We start from the raw sequence: 14,479 nt of genomic DNA on the forward strand, positions 1-14,479 counted from the left end.
TAGCTCCTGTGGAATTAATTCACTGAGGGTCAAACACTCATAAATGTACCATATTAAATGTGAAAATCCTCATTATCAGCTTCTCCGTTTAACCCAATGAACATTCATACAAGAAGTGGCCGTTTTAATAATGCTTTCAATAAAAATATTATCATTATCAAAATATTATCATTATAAATTTGCCTATGGTATATTATTCCAACACTAACTAATAAGAGTGTCAACAAACAATGGGAAATATAATCCTATATCCAAGTTTTTGGGCGCGGAAGAGGGCGACAGTCAAATTGGTTAGATTTAGCATATTCAAATGACCAAATATCGATATAAGAGCGCGGTGATAACTTTATTTTTCACCACATTTATCGAGGCAATGAAAACAGCTGATTGCATCAACAGTAATGCCAAAAACTTGACTTTCAAGTAGCTAAATAGCTATAGCCCGTTGGTGTTTTTTTTATGCCCCTTGAATATTTACAAATTTTGAGTTTTTCAACAGGTAAAATATATATAGAAATAAATCATTTTTATCTAATTTGCAATAGGAATTTAAACATTGAAAACTTTACTTATATTTATAAGTGGAAAAAGAATAGCTAGATAGGCAGCACTACACCGCTAGTTCCACCCAACTCCACTGGTTCCGTGAATTGTTGTTAGAAATGCTGGTGAAAGCAGTAGAATGAAATGTTTTGGTCGTATTTGCACAATTGCTGAGTAAACGAGTGATTGCCGAACAAGCGCCATGTATTCATAAGCCCCTGAAGTGGACCACCGAGCTGGAATTTAAAGCGGACCCGGAGCAGAAGCGCCGCCTTTCTTCGGCGAACGTTCCGCGGCGGAGTCGTCGCTTTGGCTTTGGATTTGGATTCGAATCGGTGACTAAAACGGTCGGACAACAACAGTAGCTTGATTAGTTGGCAGTAAACAGAGCTGGCGATCGCATCGCCACCGGTCATTCACACCGCACATCGCACACCTGGCTCACCGTTTTGGCCAGAAGTCATTATAAGCCATACATTGGGCCTTCGAGATGGGTCTGCGGTTCCAGCAGCTGAAGAAACTATGGCTCCTCTACCTCTTCCTGCTCTTCTTCGCCTTCTTCATGTTCGCCATCAGCATCAACCTGTATGTGACCAGCATCCAGAGCTCCGATCCGGGGATGCGGTGAGTACTTGGCCCTGTTAACTGGGCAATTAGCCCACTAGGATCCGCGGCGATCCGTGCCATTCGGATTGCTCAACTTCCCCGCAGGTTGCCAAATGCAAGTGTTCCACTCGAGTGCCTCGTTTCGATTGCGGAGGCACTTTGCATTTGATTTGGGTCTCGTCTCTTGTTTGTTTGGCCCTCGCCTCGCGTTATTCGATGGGGCCCATTGTAAACGCTATGTTTTAATACCATTGTCACCTATACACCTCCATCTCTTTTGGATCACCCCGATTTTCCGCACAGTCATCCGAAACCGCCGCCCAAGCGCCGCTCCCTCTGGCCCCATAAAAACATCGTGGCCCACTACATCGGCAAGGGAGACATCTTCGGCAACATGACTGCAGGTGAGTTCCATGATGGTTCCACTTGATCACCATCGTTTGGGTAATAACCATTTTGGGCTATTAAATGGTATTATATTACCTACTGAGTTAGTGTACATATATCAACCTATATTTTATTTTATTTTTTTATGAGATGATGTTTACAAAACGAAGAACTAACCATAGGTCTAATAATACTAGTACTATAGTACCTATATTTTACATATAAAATTTGATTTACATTCTCAATGAAAGATAATATACTTTGAAATGGATCTAATCAAGCTGAGCTCTCATATTATTAACTTTACAAATGTCAATAACTTTTTGTCGATTTCATTATTTTATTTCATTAGGCAACAGCAAAATTTACTTACAATATACTAATCTTATTTACTTTTTACCTTCATTCTTTAATTCTTATTCATCTAGCCACAAAAGTGGTTTACTAATTAGGTTTCACTAAGTACTCTTTACCTTTATTTCGGTTAATCTAATAAATAGTTAACATTGTAAGGGATTTGATATGCCTATCCGAACTAATTTTAGTAAATGGTTTTTGTTAATTAACTTTATAACCAGAAGTGACACATTTAATTTGAGAGATACTTTCCAATTCAACATGCCCAGAAGCTAATCAAGTCGGTGAACCCAAGGTGCACCTTTGGGTAATCTTTGATGGAAAATTACTATACAAGAGTTTCCCACAAATGACACAACGTTGCAATGCATTAATATCCACTCGCTTGCAGACGATTACAACACCAACCTGTTCCAGCCCATCAACGGAGAAGGTGCCGATGGGCGACCTGTAGTGGTGCCGCCGCGCGACCGCTTTCGCATGCAGCGCTTCTTCCGGCTGAACAGCTTCAACCTGCTGGCCAGCGATCGCATCCCGCTGAACCGCACGCTCAAGGACTACCGCACACCAGAGTAGGTAGAATATCTAACTCTTTTGTATCCTTGATTTATAGATTTTTTATCGTACAGATGCCGTGACAAGAAGTACGACAGCGGGATGCCCAGCACTTCGGTCATAATTGTCTTTCACAACGAGGCCTGGTCTGTACTCCTGCGCACCATCACCAGTGTCATCAACCGATCGCCACGCCACCTGCTAAAGGAAATTATCCTCGTCGACGATGCCAGCGATCGCTGTGAGTTACCAACGTTAGGGATAATCCAATCAAGTTATGATTATCTTACCTACTTTACCATCTACCCAACTTAAACACAATTATGCTCAGAAAATCTAATAGAGCTAAAGGAACTTTTATAAAATTTTGTACAATCTTAGAATTACGTTTTACGTACGATTCACTTATTCCATGAAGCAAAGATTTAGTAATTGAAGTTTTACGGAATAGAAAGCATACATTTTATGAATTGTTCTGTACGTTGGAATCATAGTTTTGTTATGATTCATAATATACTTTCCTTATCTTGAAGAAAGGCATAGTGATATCAGTTTTATAGCGTGCTATACAAATATTGTGATGGAATCATGAGTTGATTCATGCTGAGATTTAATAGATAATTTAAAGAATAATTGTTATTTCATAGGGTAATTAAAATATCACTTATATGATTTCATTCATAATACATTTAAAATCCTTTACTAATTTTCATATTTTTCTTCCAAAAGCTTACCTGAAACGCCAGCTGGAGAGCTACGTGAAAGTTCTGTCGGTGCCCACGAAGATCTTACGAATGAAGAAGCGCAGTGGCCTGGTGCCCGCTCGACTTTTGGGCGCCGAACAGGCTCGCGGCGACGTGCTGACCTTCCTGGACGCCCATTGCGAGTGCTCGCGGGGATGGCTGGAGCCACTTCTCGCCCGCATCAAGGAATCGCGCAAGGTGGTCATCTGCCCGGTAATCGACATTATATCCGACGACAACTTTAGCTACACAAAGACGTTTGAGAACCACTGGGGCGCCTTCAACTGGCAGCTAAGCTTCCGCTGGTTCTCCTCGGATCGTAAACGCCAGAAGCCGGATAACAGCTCCAAGGACAACACGGCCCCAATAGCCACGCCCGGAATGGCCGGTGGACTGTTCGCCATCGATCGCAAGTACTTTTACGAAATGGGATCTTACGACAGCAACATGCGCGTTTGGGGCGGCGAAAACGTGGAGATGTCCTTCCGCATTTGGCAGTGCGGCGGCCGCGTGGAGATCAGTCCCTGCTCCCACGTGGGCCATGTCTTCCGCAGCAGCACTCCCTATACATTCCCCGGCGGCATGAGCGAGGTGCTCACGGATAACTTGGCCAGGGCGGCCACCGTATGGATGGACGACTGGCAGTACTTCGTGATGCTCTACACATCCGGACTGTCGCTGGGTGCCAAGGACAAGGTGAATGTGACGGAGAGGGTGGCGTTGAGGGAGAGGCTGCAGTGCAAGCCCTTCTCCTGGTATCTGGAGAACATCTGGCCGGAGCACTTCTTCCCGGCCCCCGATCGTTTCTTCGGCAAGATCATCTGGTTGGATGGGGAGACGGAGTGCGCCCAGGCCTACAGCAAGCACATGAAGAACCTTCCGGGTCGCGCCCTCTCACGGGAGTGGAAGCGCGCCTTCGAGGAGATCGATGGCAAGGCGGAGGAGCTGCTGGCGCTGATCGATCTGGAGCGGGACAAGTGTCTGCGGCCCCTCAAAGAAGATGTGCCGCGATCCTCTCTTTCACCCGTGACCGTTGGCGACTGCACATCCCACGCGCAGACGATGGACATGTTTGTCATAACCCCGAAGGGTCAGATCATGACCAACGACAATGTCTGCCTGACCTACCGGCAGCCAAAGTTGGGCGTGATCAAGATGCTGAAGAACCGCAATGCCACCACCTCGAACGTAATGCTGGCGCAGTGCGCCTCCGACTCCAGTCAATTGTGGACCTACGACATGGATGTAAGTGGCTCACTATTATTAAAATATACATTATTATAATTATCTTCCATCGACAGACGCAACAAATTTCGCATAGAGACACCAAGCTGTGCCTGACCCTCAAGGCGGCGACTAATTCGCGCCTCCAGAAGGTCGAGAAGGTGGTGCTCAGCATGGAGTGCGACTTCAAGGACATCACCCAGAAGTGGGGATTCATACCGCTGCCATGGCGCATGTAGATTAAGGGGTGCCATTATATCCAATAACCCTGCCAGCAACTCTTTGACGCAATGTGATATTTATTGAAATTGTTTAACGAAATTCACTCGTTGATTTGTTTATGTAAACAAGTGTAACTAGCCCACAAGCACACAAACACCAGACACCTGCAGATTCCCGATTCCTCGGACACTTTTCCATTCGTTACCCAACGTAACGATGTGCCAGTGGAAACGGGCTGCACCACTGCAACCGTACACCGATACAGACCCACATGAATTGTTTTTAAAACACTAACCGAGTGCGTGGAAGAGCTTTTCTCCCGCCACGCATTGCGACTCTATAGTTCTATGCTATATCTACGTCATATTTATTAAGCAAGTCTTAGGTAACTTTTAGCCGTACTTACTACCTTCGAAATTACTTTTTTACAACACTTGAATAAAGCAACCGAATGTAGAAAGTGCCGCTGCAATCTGTTTCTCTTTATGCGACCGCTTATCGCTGGCCCCTGGGAAAGGTCGCGATGCAATTGCTTTAAATTTGGCCCATCTGCCGCCGATTGCAGCACTCTCGCGATGAACGGCTGCTATAACACAATAAAGTACACGGGCCTGCTCTCCAATCTGCTCTATATGGTAAGACTGAATCTTAAGCCTTGTCTTCTAACACTTAATAATCTTTGGACTTTCAGCTGTTGGGCATAGGAGTGATGTCTGGAGCAGGATTGGGACTGCAAGTGGCGGAGCCCAATACCCCGGAGCACACATATTTCGTCAAGAGTCTGGTGTTGGGCGGAACCATTTGCATGATCGTGATGTTCGGATGCTATGGGATGGTCTGCAACTTGCTCTGTGTCAATCTGATTGTAAGATGATTGGATACTTAAACTAGAGATATTCTGTTTCTAAGTTAATTTATATATCCGCAGTTCACGCTGTTCATACTGATTGCTCTGGCAGCGGAATACCTTCAGCTGCACCACTACCACAGTCCGTCCCTTAAAACCTCTGGTGGCGCCTGGCAGCAGCTGGAGCTGGCCTGGCATGGCCTGGACAGGGAACCGGAGCTGATGCACCAGTACGAGGCCACGCGGCACTGCTGTGGCTACAATGGCGCCGATGATTACAAGCGGCTGCATCTGCTGGTGCCGGCGAGCTGTTATCAGGCCACTGCCAATGACACCGCCCAGCACATCTATCCAAGCGGCTGCCTGGCTACGCTCAACCACAGCCAGCGGTACATTCAGCAGCGCTTTAAGCTGTATATGTGGGCCATCGTTGGCCTTGAGGTGGGCAATTGACTTCGGACGGGACTGCAGTTTCTCGAATAATTATCGAATCGACCTCCCTCGCCCACAGATCTTCATACTGCTGCAAACCGTGGCGCTCAGTGTGCTGCTCTTCAGGCTGCGTCAGCGGCAGCGAATCGCTCGCCGACAGGTGCCACCAGGTGTGCGCCGGGAACCGCGTTCCAACCATGTGTCCGCCTCACGAGCCCAGCTACTCGTCGACGCTTGATTTAAGATCTTATCGGATGTGTTGTTTATTGTATATCCAAGTGGGAAGTGCTTATGTATAAATGTCATGGGTGATCAGTAGTTGTAGCGACGAGTCTTGTTGGTCAGCTGGCAGCACAAGGTGATGCCCAAGATGATGCCCACGACCTGAAATGGGGGAAAAAAAGTTAAGGAATTATTATCTGTTTTGTTTTCTTGAAAAATAAAAGAGATTTATATTTCAATAAAGCAATATAAAACCAGTTTTTAATTCCAAATTTGCTTGAAAGAATTTTAATAATGTATTGTTGACTTTTATAACTCGAACCATTATTTGTCATCAACATAATTTAAAGTTTTGAAGAATTTGAGTTGTACTATTGATATTAGCTAGACTTATACCCACGGTTGCCACTTCAAAAAAATTTTTCGAGCCAAAAAAAGATTAAAATTAGCCAATTTAAATAAAAACAAGAAAGGAAGCTAGCTTCGGCCAGCCGAAGCTTATATACCCTTGCAGATCATTCCTATTAATTAACAAATCGCAAAAATGTTCAATTTTCTAATATTTCTCATTAATTTTCCGATCGTTCCTATGGCAGCTATATGATATAGTCGTCCGATTTTGATCAAATTAATATTGGAATTCGGAAATATTTAAAAAGAGTCATATCCTAGAGTAGAAGATAATACAATAAAAACCAAAGAAGCTAGAATTTATTTCCTATTACTTTTCCATTAATTTTCCGATCGTTCCTATGGCAGCTATATGATATAGTCGTCCGATTTTGATTAAATTAAAATTGAAATTCGGAAATATTTAAAAAGAGTCATATCCTAGAGTAGAAGATAATACAATAAAAACCAAAGAAGCTTGAATTTATTTCCTATTACTTTTCCATTAATTTTCCGATCGTTCCTATGGCAGCTATATGATATAGTAGTCCGATTTTTTAAAAAATTAATTCGAAATTCAGAAATATTTAAAAAATAACATCCCCAAAAGTAGAAGGTAATATTTCAAAAAACACCGAAGCTAGAATTTTTTAAAGTTTTTTTTTTCCGATTGTTCCTATGGGAGCTATAAGATATAGTAGTCCGATCCGGTCGGCTCCGACATATATACTACCTGCAATAGAAAGAAGACTTTTGGGAAAGTTTCATCCCGATAGCTCAAAAACTGAGAGACTAGTTTGCGTAGAAACAGACAGACGGACAGACGGACAGACGGACATGGCTAGATCGACTCGTCTTGTGATGCTGATCAAGAATATATATACTTTATGGGGTCGGAAACGTCTCCTTCACTGCGTTGCAAACTTCTGACTGAAATCATAATACCCTCTGCAAGGGTATAAAGAACCAAATTTTTACGATATACAAAATTACCATACCAGCGGAAAAATTTAGTTTCGATCTGGCACTTTTGGGTTTCAGACATTAACACTTTTAAAATTGCAAAATAAAATTCATTAATAAAAAAATTATTTCGTTTTCTTCAAGATTAACATAATTTTTTATAGCTATTAGCAAAAAAGAGCCAAATTCAATAAAAATGGGCAAAAGAGCCAACGGGACCATATTTTAACTGGCCATCTTAACTTTTTCGATAGTTATTTTTTATAATACTGATAAAATAAACTAAAGATATCTCTAGCACTTCTTCTAGCTTCCTGAGTAGTTAATTACTACTAGTTATAGAGGAATCCAGTCATTCCCTTTACTATTTTCTCACCTCGTAGCCAATAAGTCCGCAGTGGACCAACCTCTCGTAGCGGTAAATCTGCAGGTAAGCTCTCTTCACGACGGCCATGCAGCCCTCTCCATAGGGTAACAGGGCGTGCAATCCATCCTTGGTGTGATAACAGCTGCGCGGCATCTTAATGTTGAGGCTTTTGTAGTCGGCGGAGCCCTTGTCGCCACAGCACTCGTACTGAAAGATAGAGGAGAACCATGTTTAATATCACATATCATATTGTGAGAGTCAGTATATTTTTGCCTAAGTATTAGCGAAGACATTGCAGCTAAGTCATTCACCCGAAATGCGACCCTGCTATTAGCGAGGATCCGATCCTCACACTAATCAACCGAAAATACCATACTTAAGGATTTTGGGATTTCACGCATACGACGTTCACACTAGAAGCCATGATTTCCGCCTCTTTTATATCGGCGTCTCTCGTGACCAGCTCGTTCGCTCCGGAAAAATTCTTTATTCGATCGCATCCAATCATCCGCGAGTGATTTTCCTGCTAATCTTTGCATATTTTCCCCTATTATTGTTCCTATTCTTGTTGGTGAGTTAATTTCTCGGAAATATTGTCGTTTTCTGACTGGAATTTCCCAGAACACAGAAACCACCGACCACGTGCTATTTCCAAGAATTGCAAAAGTTTGCGAGCCCTCCCTCTGCGCACAGCAAGGAGCTGGAGCCGCTGCAGCGGCAACATTTTTATTGTATCAGTGCCACGCGAGCGCGACGCCCAGGATTTGCATCAGCTCTACGCCTGGAGTTAACATTTCATCAGAGCCCACGCCTGGGTCGTATTCAGTGTTGGGAAAGGTACTGTGTTTTTTTACCTAGGTAAGGTAAAAGGTATTGTCAAAAATAAATACCTAGGTAAGGTAAAGGTACTTAAATTTCCCAGTACCTAGGTAAAGGTAAAAGGTATTTTTTATTTTTTATAATTTTTTTGTTTTGTTCAATGTAATCATTTAAACTTAAAATAAGACTAGTTTTCAGTTTTTAGTCGTCTTAATCAAACAATATCTTTTCATTTCATTTAAATTTAAATGTTTTAATTTTGTGCATATATTTTTAAACCACGCGGCATGAATAATTTTATGCACGTTTCACTTCACAAATGTATTTATGAAACCCTCATGTACATATTTGGCGCGCAAAAATTCCGTATGTAGAAACATTGACTATATATTGTGCATATGCATGTATATGCCGTTTGTTTACGTACATACGGCATTTTTGCGCGCCAAATACACTTTGGTTTCATAAATAAATTGATGTAGTGATGGGAACATACATACGTGCACAAAATTATATAAAAAAAAAATCTGCGATTAGTTTTAACTTCACAAAACAAACAATAGAACGGCTGAATTATTAATGCTGCGTTCCGACTATTACAATTCTGAAACGAAACGATACAATGAAACGATACTACAGTGTCGCAGTCATATTTAGCTATTTTAAATCAGAGCAATGTTTAATACCTATGTAAGTTCCTTAATAATTCCAAAGGTATATAAAAATAAATACCTAGGTAAGGTAAAAGGTACTCAATTATTTGTATACCTAGGTAAGGTAAAAGGTACCACTAAATTGTACCTAGGTACGTACCTAGGTAAAAGTATCTAGGTATGTCCCAACACTGGTCGTATTTCATCATCGACACGCCTGAATCTACATAAAGGATTTCTGTAAGGGCGCACACCGCGTGAAGTGGATCTTTTCTCCTTTCCACGCCTGGACTCCCACACTGTTCGTCATACCGGACCCAGTTTGTCAGCGTCCAACCGCAAGCGGCATCAAGGAGCGCCGGTTCCACCTTACCAAGCCCGCGTGAAGTTTTCATCGTGCAGGGCCGATCCGGTCGGACGAGTCTCACCGGAGCCGATTCGTTAAGGTCCGCGCAAGCACGCGCAAACACGAAGTCTCATCCCAATTGGAATTTCAGTTCCAATTCTGGTTCCAGTTCACGTTGGCCGGGGCTGCCAACTTTTTTTTTTTGTATCGCATTAAGTAAAAGTAGTTTAGTTTGCTTCTTTCCCAACACATTTAAGATACTATTCTAATTTACTTTACGATTCCTATTTAGCCATCATTATTTCGTGTGTGCTTATGATATAGATTGACATATATTACCATTACATAAACACTTCAAAGTTCTACAGCACACATCGATCGTCATCAGGCCTGCTGACTTCGTTGGAGAGTTCGTAAGTACGGCATAGCCGTCAAAACATTTAACTATATATTCATTCTTGTCTAAGCCCACACATTTGATATATATATTTATCTATCTACAATCATATAATCGTTGTCATATATAAGAGAATTAAATAAGAATCGTTTGCATTTGATTAACGTAAAGTAATCGGCCTCAGGGCCTCGGATTGAATAAGAATATCGTATATCGATAACATAATGTAATCAGCCACAATTTAACGTAAAGTAAATACTTTCTTTTCCTTTTTCTGTTTGACAATCGTAAATACAATCACGACCGTATAGAGGGTCGATTAACGTAAATAACGTTTTAGTCTTAAGGACTTAGGGTTAGCATTATTAGTATTAAGAATGAACCGTATTATCGCATTTGGAGTATTAAAGATGAAGTTTAATATGAATTAAATTGTTATCTTTTGAGGGCCCCTAAGAGAATGTAGCGCAGCGGTTGTTTAAGGGTAGAGTCTGATGAGGCTTTACAGGTAGGGTGGGTATAGAAGGAGGCCATTACCATCTGGGCCTCCATCTTCGATAGGTACACTCTCTCGTCCGAATCTTAGCCGTTGGGTTTAAGTTCTTACCGTTATCGTTTCTCTGTCTACTACTGTTAGTTCTGTGACACTCTTGTTCTATCTTAACACAAACCCACACCCAGCTCCCTGAGTAGGCCGGTCGAAACGTAGACAGAGGTGTTAGGGTGGACAACGCTCATCGAGTGTGTTCGTTACAATATCATAACAGAAACCCACCTCCTGCTGCAAGTGGTTCATGGCGCCGGGGTGTGTCAGCTCCTTCATCCAGAGATCCATCACGTACACCTCGGTGGCGTCCAGCTGCTTGGTCTCGTTGTAGTGGGACACTTTCCAGATGTGCGCCACCATCAGAATGAGAAGCACAGCCAGGTTCTACAACTCAACAGGTTCCAATCAATCAACAAATCCAATGGCAAATCATATACCACTCACCACAACCATCACTTTGATGGAACCGAAAATGGCTCCCAGGCAACCGATTAATCCGGCCAAGATCAGAGCACCTGCCATGCCCAGTTGGATGAACTTTTCGAGATGCTCCGCGGAGCCCTCGCTGTATTTGTCCAGCTCATAGACACCGGCCAGTGCCGCCAGGATGCCAACGATCTGAAGCGGTATTAAAATTATGAATTATGCCCGCGCACAATAAGCGTTTGTTAATGGCCCATGAAATGGACAAACCAAATCTTCAGAGACAAACTTTCGGCGACGACGTCATTGGGCATCGCGAGAACAACCAAAATAAAAACAAAACTGACGCAAAAATAAATTAAATTACTTTGGACTTTATTTTTAAATGGCACATACACAGTTTCCTTTCTTGTTGCTGTCGCTTCGATTGTGCCAAAAATTCGGCTGCCCAACAGAAAATGAAAACCAAGTGACATCTTGTCTGGTAGAAATGGAAATTTTGGATTGGGATTTGCTGGCTGCCAAATTGGCCAGCTACTCGGACACCACACGACATTACAATCGTCAATGAAAAATTGTACGAGAATGTAAGACATTTAATGATCTTGCTTTGACATACTGCCAGCGAGATAAATTCGAATTGAGATTTCCACGAGCAACTGCCTCCATTACTCATACGCAGTGTGTGACTCAAGAAGTGCAGATGACAACTGTTGCATTGAAACGATCTACCCACAGTGACAATGAGTGGGCTTGATCTTTGATTTGTGTTTTCCCAGGATTGATTGTGTAAATTTTATGATGCTAAATGAGTAATTTAACTTGCACTTCCAGTAGAAATCCCTTACCAAGGTGATTGTACTGAAGACAACCGAAGTCCATTGCAGGCACACGCGAATCGTGGGCATTTTATTATTTGCATAAGCAATATTTTCCTATATTTTATCAATTTTATTCTGCGCTCGTTCGGGTAGCGGCTCCAGGCAGCGGACGCGTTTCCCGGGAAAATTCGCTTTCCACTCTCGACCGACTGTGCGTGGCGGTGACCGAACTCGAACTGTTAGTGCCGTCGGATCGGGCCAAAATAAAGCGAAACACGAAAAAAGAGCTAAGAAGCTGCGAACTGTTTACAAATCCCCCGAGTGTCCGTGTCGGTCGCGGTCTCCGTTTCGGCGTTTTGTGTGCCGGTCATTACTCAGGAGACCGGCGTTCACCAGATCTCATCGGCGCCCCGCCTCTTCCGCCTTACACAAGGAAAAATACCGCTGAGTTCGCTCCAAAGATTTATTAGCCTTGTTTGGAAAACTATTTTTCCCATATATTTATAACTTCTTTCTTAGAAATTTTGAAATTAAATAAAATTTAACTTTAAACTGCCAATTAAACTGAGCAACATTTAATTAATAATTAATTAAATTAAATCTAGCTCTCTTACTTTAAAGCTTTGAAGAAAGCCAAATTTCACCACCATCAAAACAAGATTTTGTGTCATAATTAAAAATTATAGAAATTAAAAAAAAAATATTTCTATAAGTGTACCTAATTTTTTCATATATTTATATATGCGTCTTTATAGGCAGACATATATCTACTTAGCAGCTCCGCCGATATCTCGCATATAGTGGGCACAAACAACACTTATTGAATATTTTGATTTTGGTTTATTTTTTATTTCTACGTTTTTGTTGCCTCCAGATCATCTTAAGCTGCTATAAAAATCCATACATATTGGTTTATGTGTTCCCAACAACCGATTTCGGTGATGCGAAGGAGACCTGTTAGAATCTCTCGCGCCGCAATTTGTTGCGCACCGTGATGCCCAAGTGAGTGGCGGCTCCCAGGGCGGCGAACTGTGCGGAGATAGCGGAAAATTTGATTAGAGACCCTACCGTCTATATCTGGACGCTATTTATAAGGCCCGTCCTTGGCCACCCGAGCCCTCGGAAATATGTGGCCAAGGACGGCGCCATGGAACTTACCTCGACCAACAGCAGCAGCCACTTGATGACGAGTCCGACGGCCACGTTGTCGGTGGCATGCGCCTGCACGGCCTGAAGGCATCCCTCTGTGAAGAGGTAGTCCGCTTGCCGCTCGAAGTCCCTGTAGCAGTTATTGGGTATGGCCCGGCCCATCAGGATATAGTCATGGGAGCCCAACTGGCCGCAGCAGGAGTACTGTGTAAATTAAAGTCAGTAAGACATAAAACATGTGATTAAATTAGATTTACGGCTTCATTTGATTAGTTAAAAAATAATTTCATGAAATCATAATTAGATTTAAGGCCAAGCTAATTTTGATTTTGTAAAACCAATGTGTAGCCAATAAGAGATTGCTGAAATTCGGCTTCAAAAAATTCGATTTCTTATGATAACATCGAAAATTACTTTGAAATCTAAACATTTGAGGTTTATATGTCTTAAAAAAATACGGAAAAACGCAAAGTAAATAAATAAAACATAAAGTAAATAATTCAATATGTTCATTGGCAAAAAAGAAAGTCGTTGCTAAATTATTTTAAGAGGTAAAGAATTTGACTTAGTTTTTTAAACAAATAAACTGTTTTAAATTGACCAAAACTATTCCTATGTCTACTAGACTGATGCTTTGTTTGTATTATTATGCTACTTTACAAGATATGGATTACATGGGTATATCGACACTTCTTGATACCAATCAATAATATTCATGTCAATACTTAAATAAAAGCTAGCACCATATAAAATACAATGTACCTTTCGTTCTATGAGCGATATGCGGTCTCCATTGGTCTTTTGATCCGCCCAGATGGCCAAAAAGTCTCTTTTGGAGCGCTCCACGTAGTCCGTTGAGTGCGCTGCCGCAATGATGTAGATCTGCAGACACAGCAGGATCAGCAGGCAGATCACAAACTAACGGGGATTGGAAATTTAATCAAAATCTAAGTGGGCCATCCGACTTTCACTTACGCTCCAAACGAGTCCGAGGGAAACCCGAGCCGTGGCAAAGCAGCCCAGAAACGAGGTCAGGACCACGAAGGTGCCCACGAAGATCTGGACAACGATGGCGATGTGCTCGAAGGTGCCCGGCGTGGAGCTATTCAACTCATACACGGACAGGGCAATCAGAGTCACTCCAATCAGCTGCCAATAAAATAATATTGAGTCAATCGATTAATGGTAGGACACCCTATATCACTCATACGCACCGAAAGCAGCACATTAAGTATGATAAGAATGGCTTTCAGGAAGGATTCGCGGCAGGCCATGGTTCCCAATCAATAATCACTATAATTAACCACTGCGTTATCCTTAATACCCGCACCTGTTTTTCTTTACGCTGCGATGACCACGGGAAAAGCGAATACCTCAATGAATACCGCCAGCCCTGTTGCCATAAACGTTGACGTGCGACTGAGCGCAACGCTTTCTATTTGAAATGTGGCGCCCCCCGAAAGAGC

At 42.3% G+C, this 14,479-nt stretch overlaps 4 protein-coding genes across 4 annotated transcripts; 2 read left to right on the top strand and 2 right to left on the bottom strand.

Moving 5' to 3' along the window:
- Positions 1–652: 652 nt before the first annotated feature.
- On the top strand, positions 653–5,092 carry Pgant3 (Polypeptide N-Acetylgalactosaminyltransferase 3). The gene is made up of 6 exons (XM_017146090.3): positions 653–1,167; positions 1,453–1,553; positions 2,285–2,465; positions 2,523–2,689; positions 3,178–4,436; positions 4,493–5,092. Exons 1-6 carry the CDS (start codon positions 1,034–1,036, stop codon positions 4,652–4,654), a joined length of 2,004 nt encoding a protein of 667 aa, XP_017001579.2. The 5' UTR covers positions 653–1,033; the 3' UTR covers positions 4,655–5,092.
- Positions 5,093–5,122: 30 nt separating this feature from the next.
- Tsp42Ep (Tetraspanin 42Ep) lies at positions 5,123–6,154 on the top strand. The gene is made up of 4 exons (XM_044393209.1): positions 5,123–5,272; positions 5,329–5,502; positions 5,566–5,925; positions 5,996–6,154. The coding sequence occupies exons 1-4, from the start codon at positions 5,123–5,125 to the stop codon at positions 6,152–6,154; spliced, it is 843 nt and encodes a 280-aa protein (XP_044249144.1).
- A 13-nt stretch (positions 6,155–6,167) lies between these two features.
- Tsp42Eo (Tetraspanin 42Eo) lies at positions 6,168–12,089 on the bottom strand. Its single transcript, XM_044393210.2, has 5 exons — positions 11,892–12,089; positions 11,065–11,238; positions 10,849–11,004; positions 7,868–8,065; positions 6,168–6,300 (listed from the first exon to the last, which is right to left on the bottom strand). Exons 1-5 carry the CDS (start codon positions 11,949–11,951, stop codon positions 6,229–6,231), a joined length of 660 nt encoding a protein of 219 aa, XP_044249145.1. The 5' UTR covers positions 11,952–12,089; the 3' UTR covers positions 6,168–6,228.
- A 424-nt stretch (positions 12,090–12,513) lies between these two features.
- On the bottom strand, positions 12,514–14,439 carry Tsp42En (Tetraspanin 42En). The gene is made up of 5 exons (XM_017146022.3): positions 14,228–14,439; positions 13,989–14,162; positions 13,776–13,931; positions 13,023–13,217; positions 12,514–12,893 (listed from the first exon to the last, which is right to left on the bottom strand). Exons 1-5 carry the CDS (start codon positions 14,285–14,287, stop codon positions 12,822–12,824), a joined length of 657 nt encoding a protein of 218 aa, XP_017001511.2. The 5' UTR covers positions 14,288–14,439; the 3' UTR covers positions 12,514–12,821.
- Positions 14,440–14,479: the final 40 nt, after the last annotated feature.

The sequence above is a fragment of the Drosophila takahashii genome, chromosome 2R, assembly GCF_030179915.1.
Source record: "Drosophila takahashii strain IR98-3 E-12201 chromosome 2R, DtakHiC1v2, whole genome shotgun sequence".
Taxonomy (NCBI): domain Eukaryota; kingdom Metazoa; phylum Arthropoda; class Insecta; order Diptera; family Drosophilidae; genus Drosophila; species Drosophila takahashii.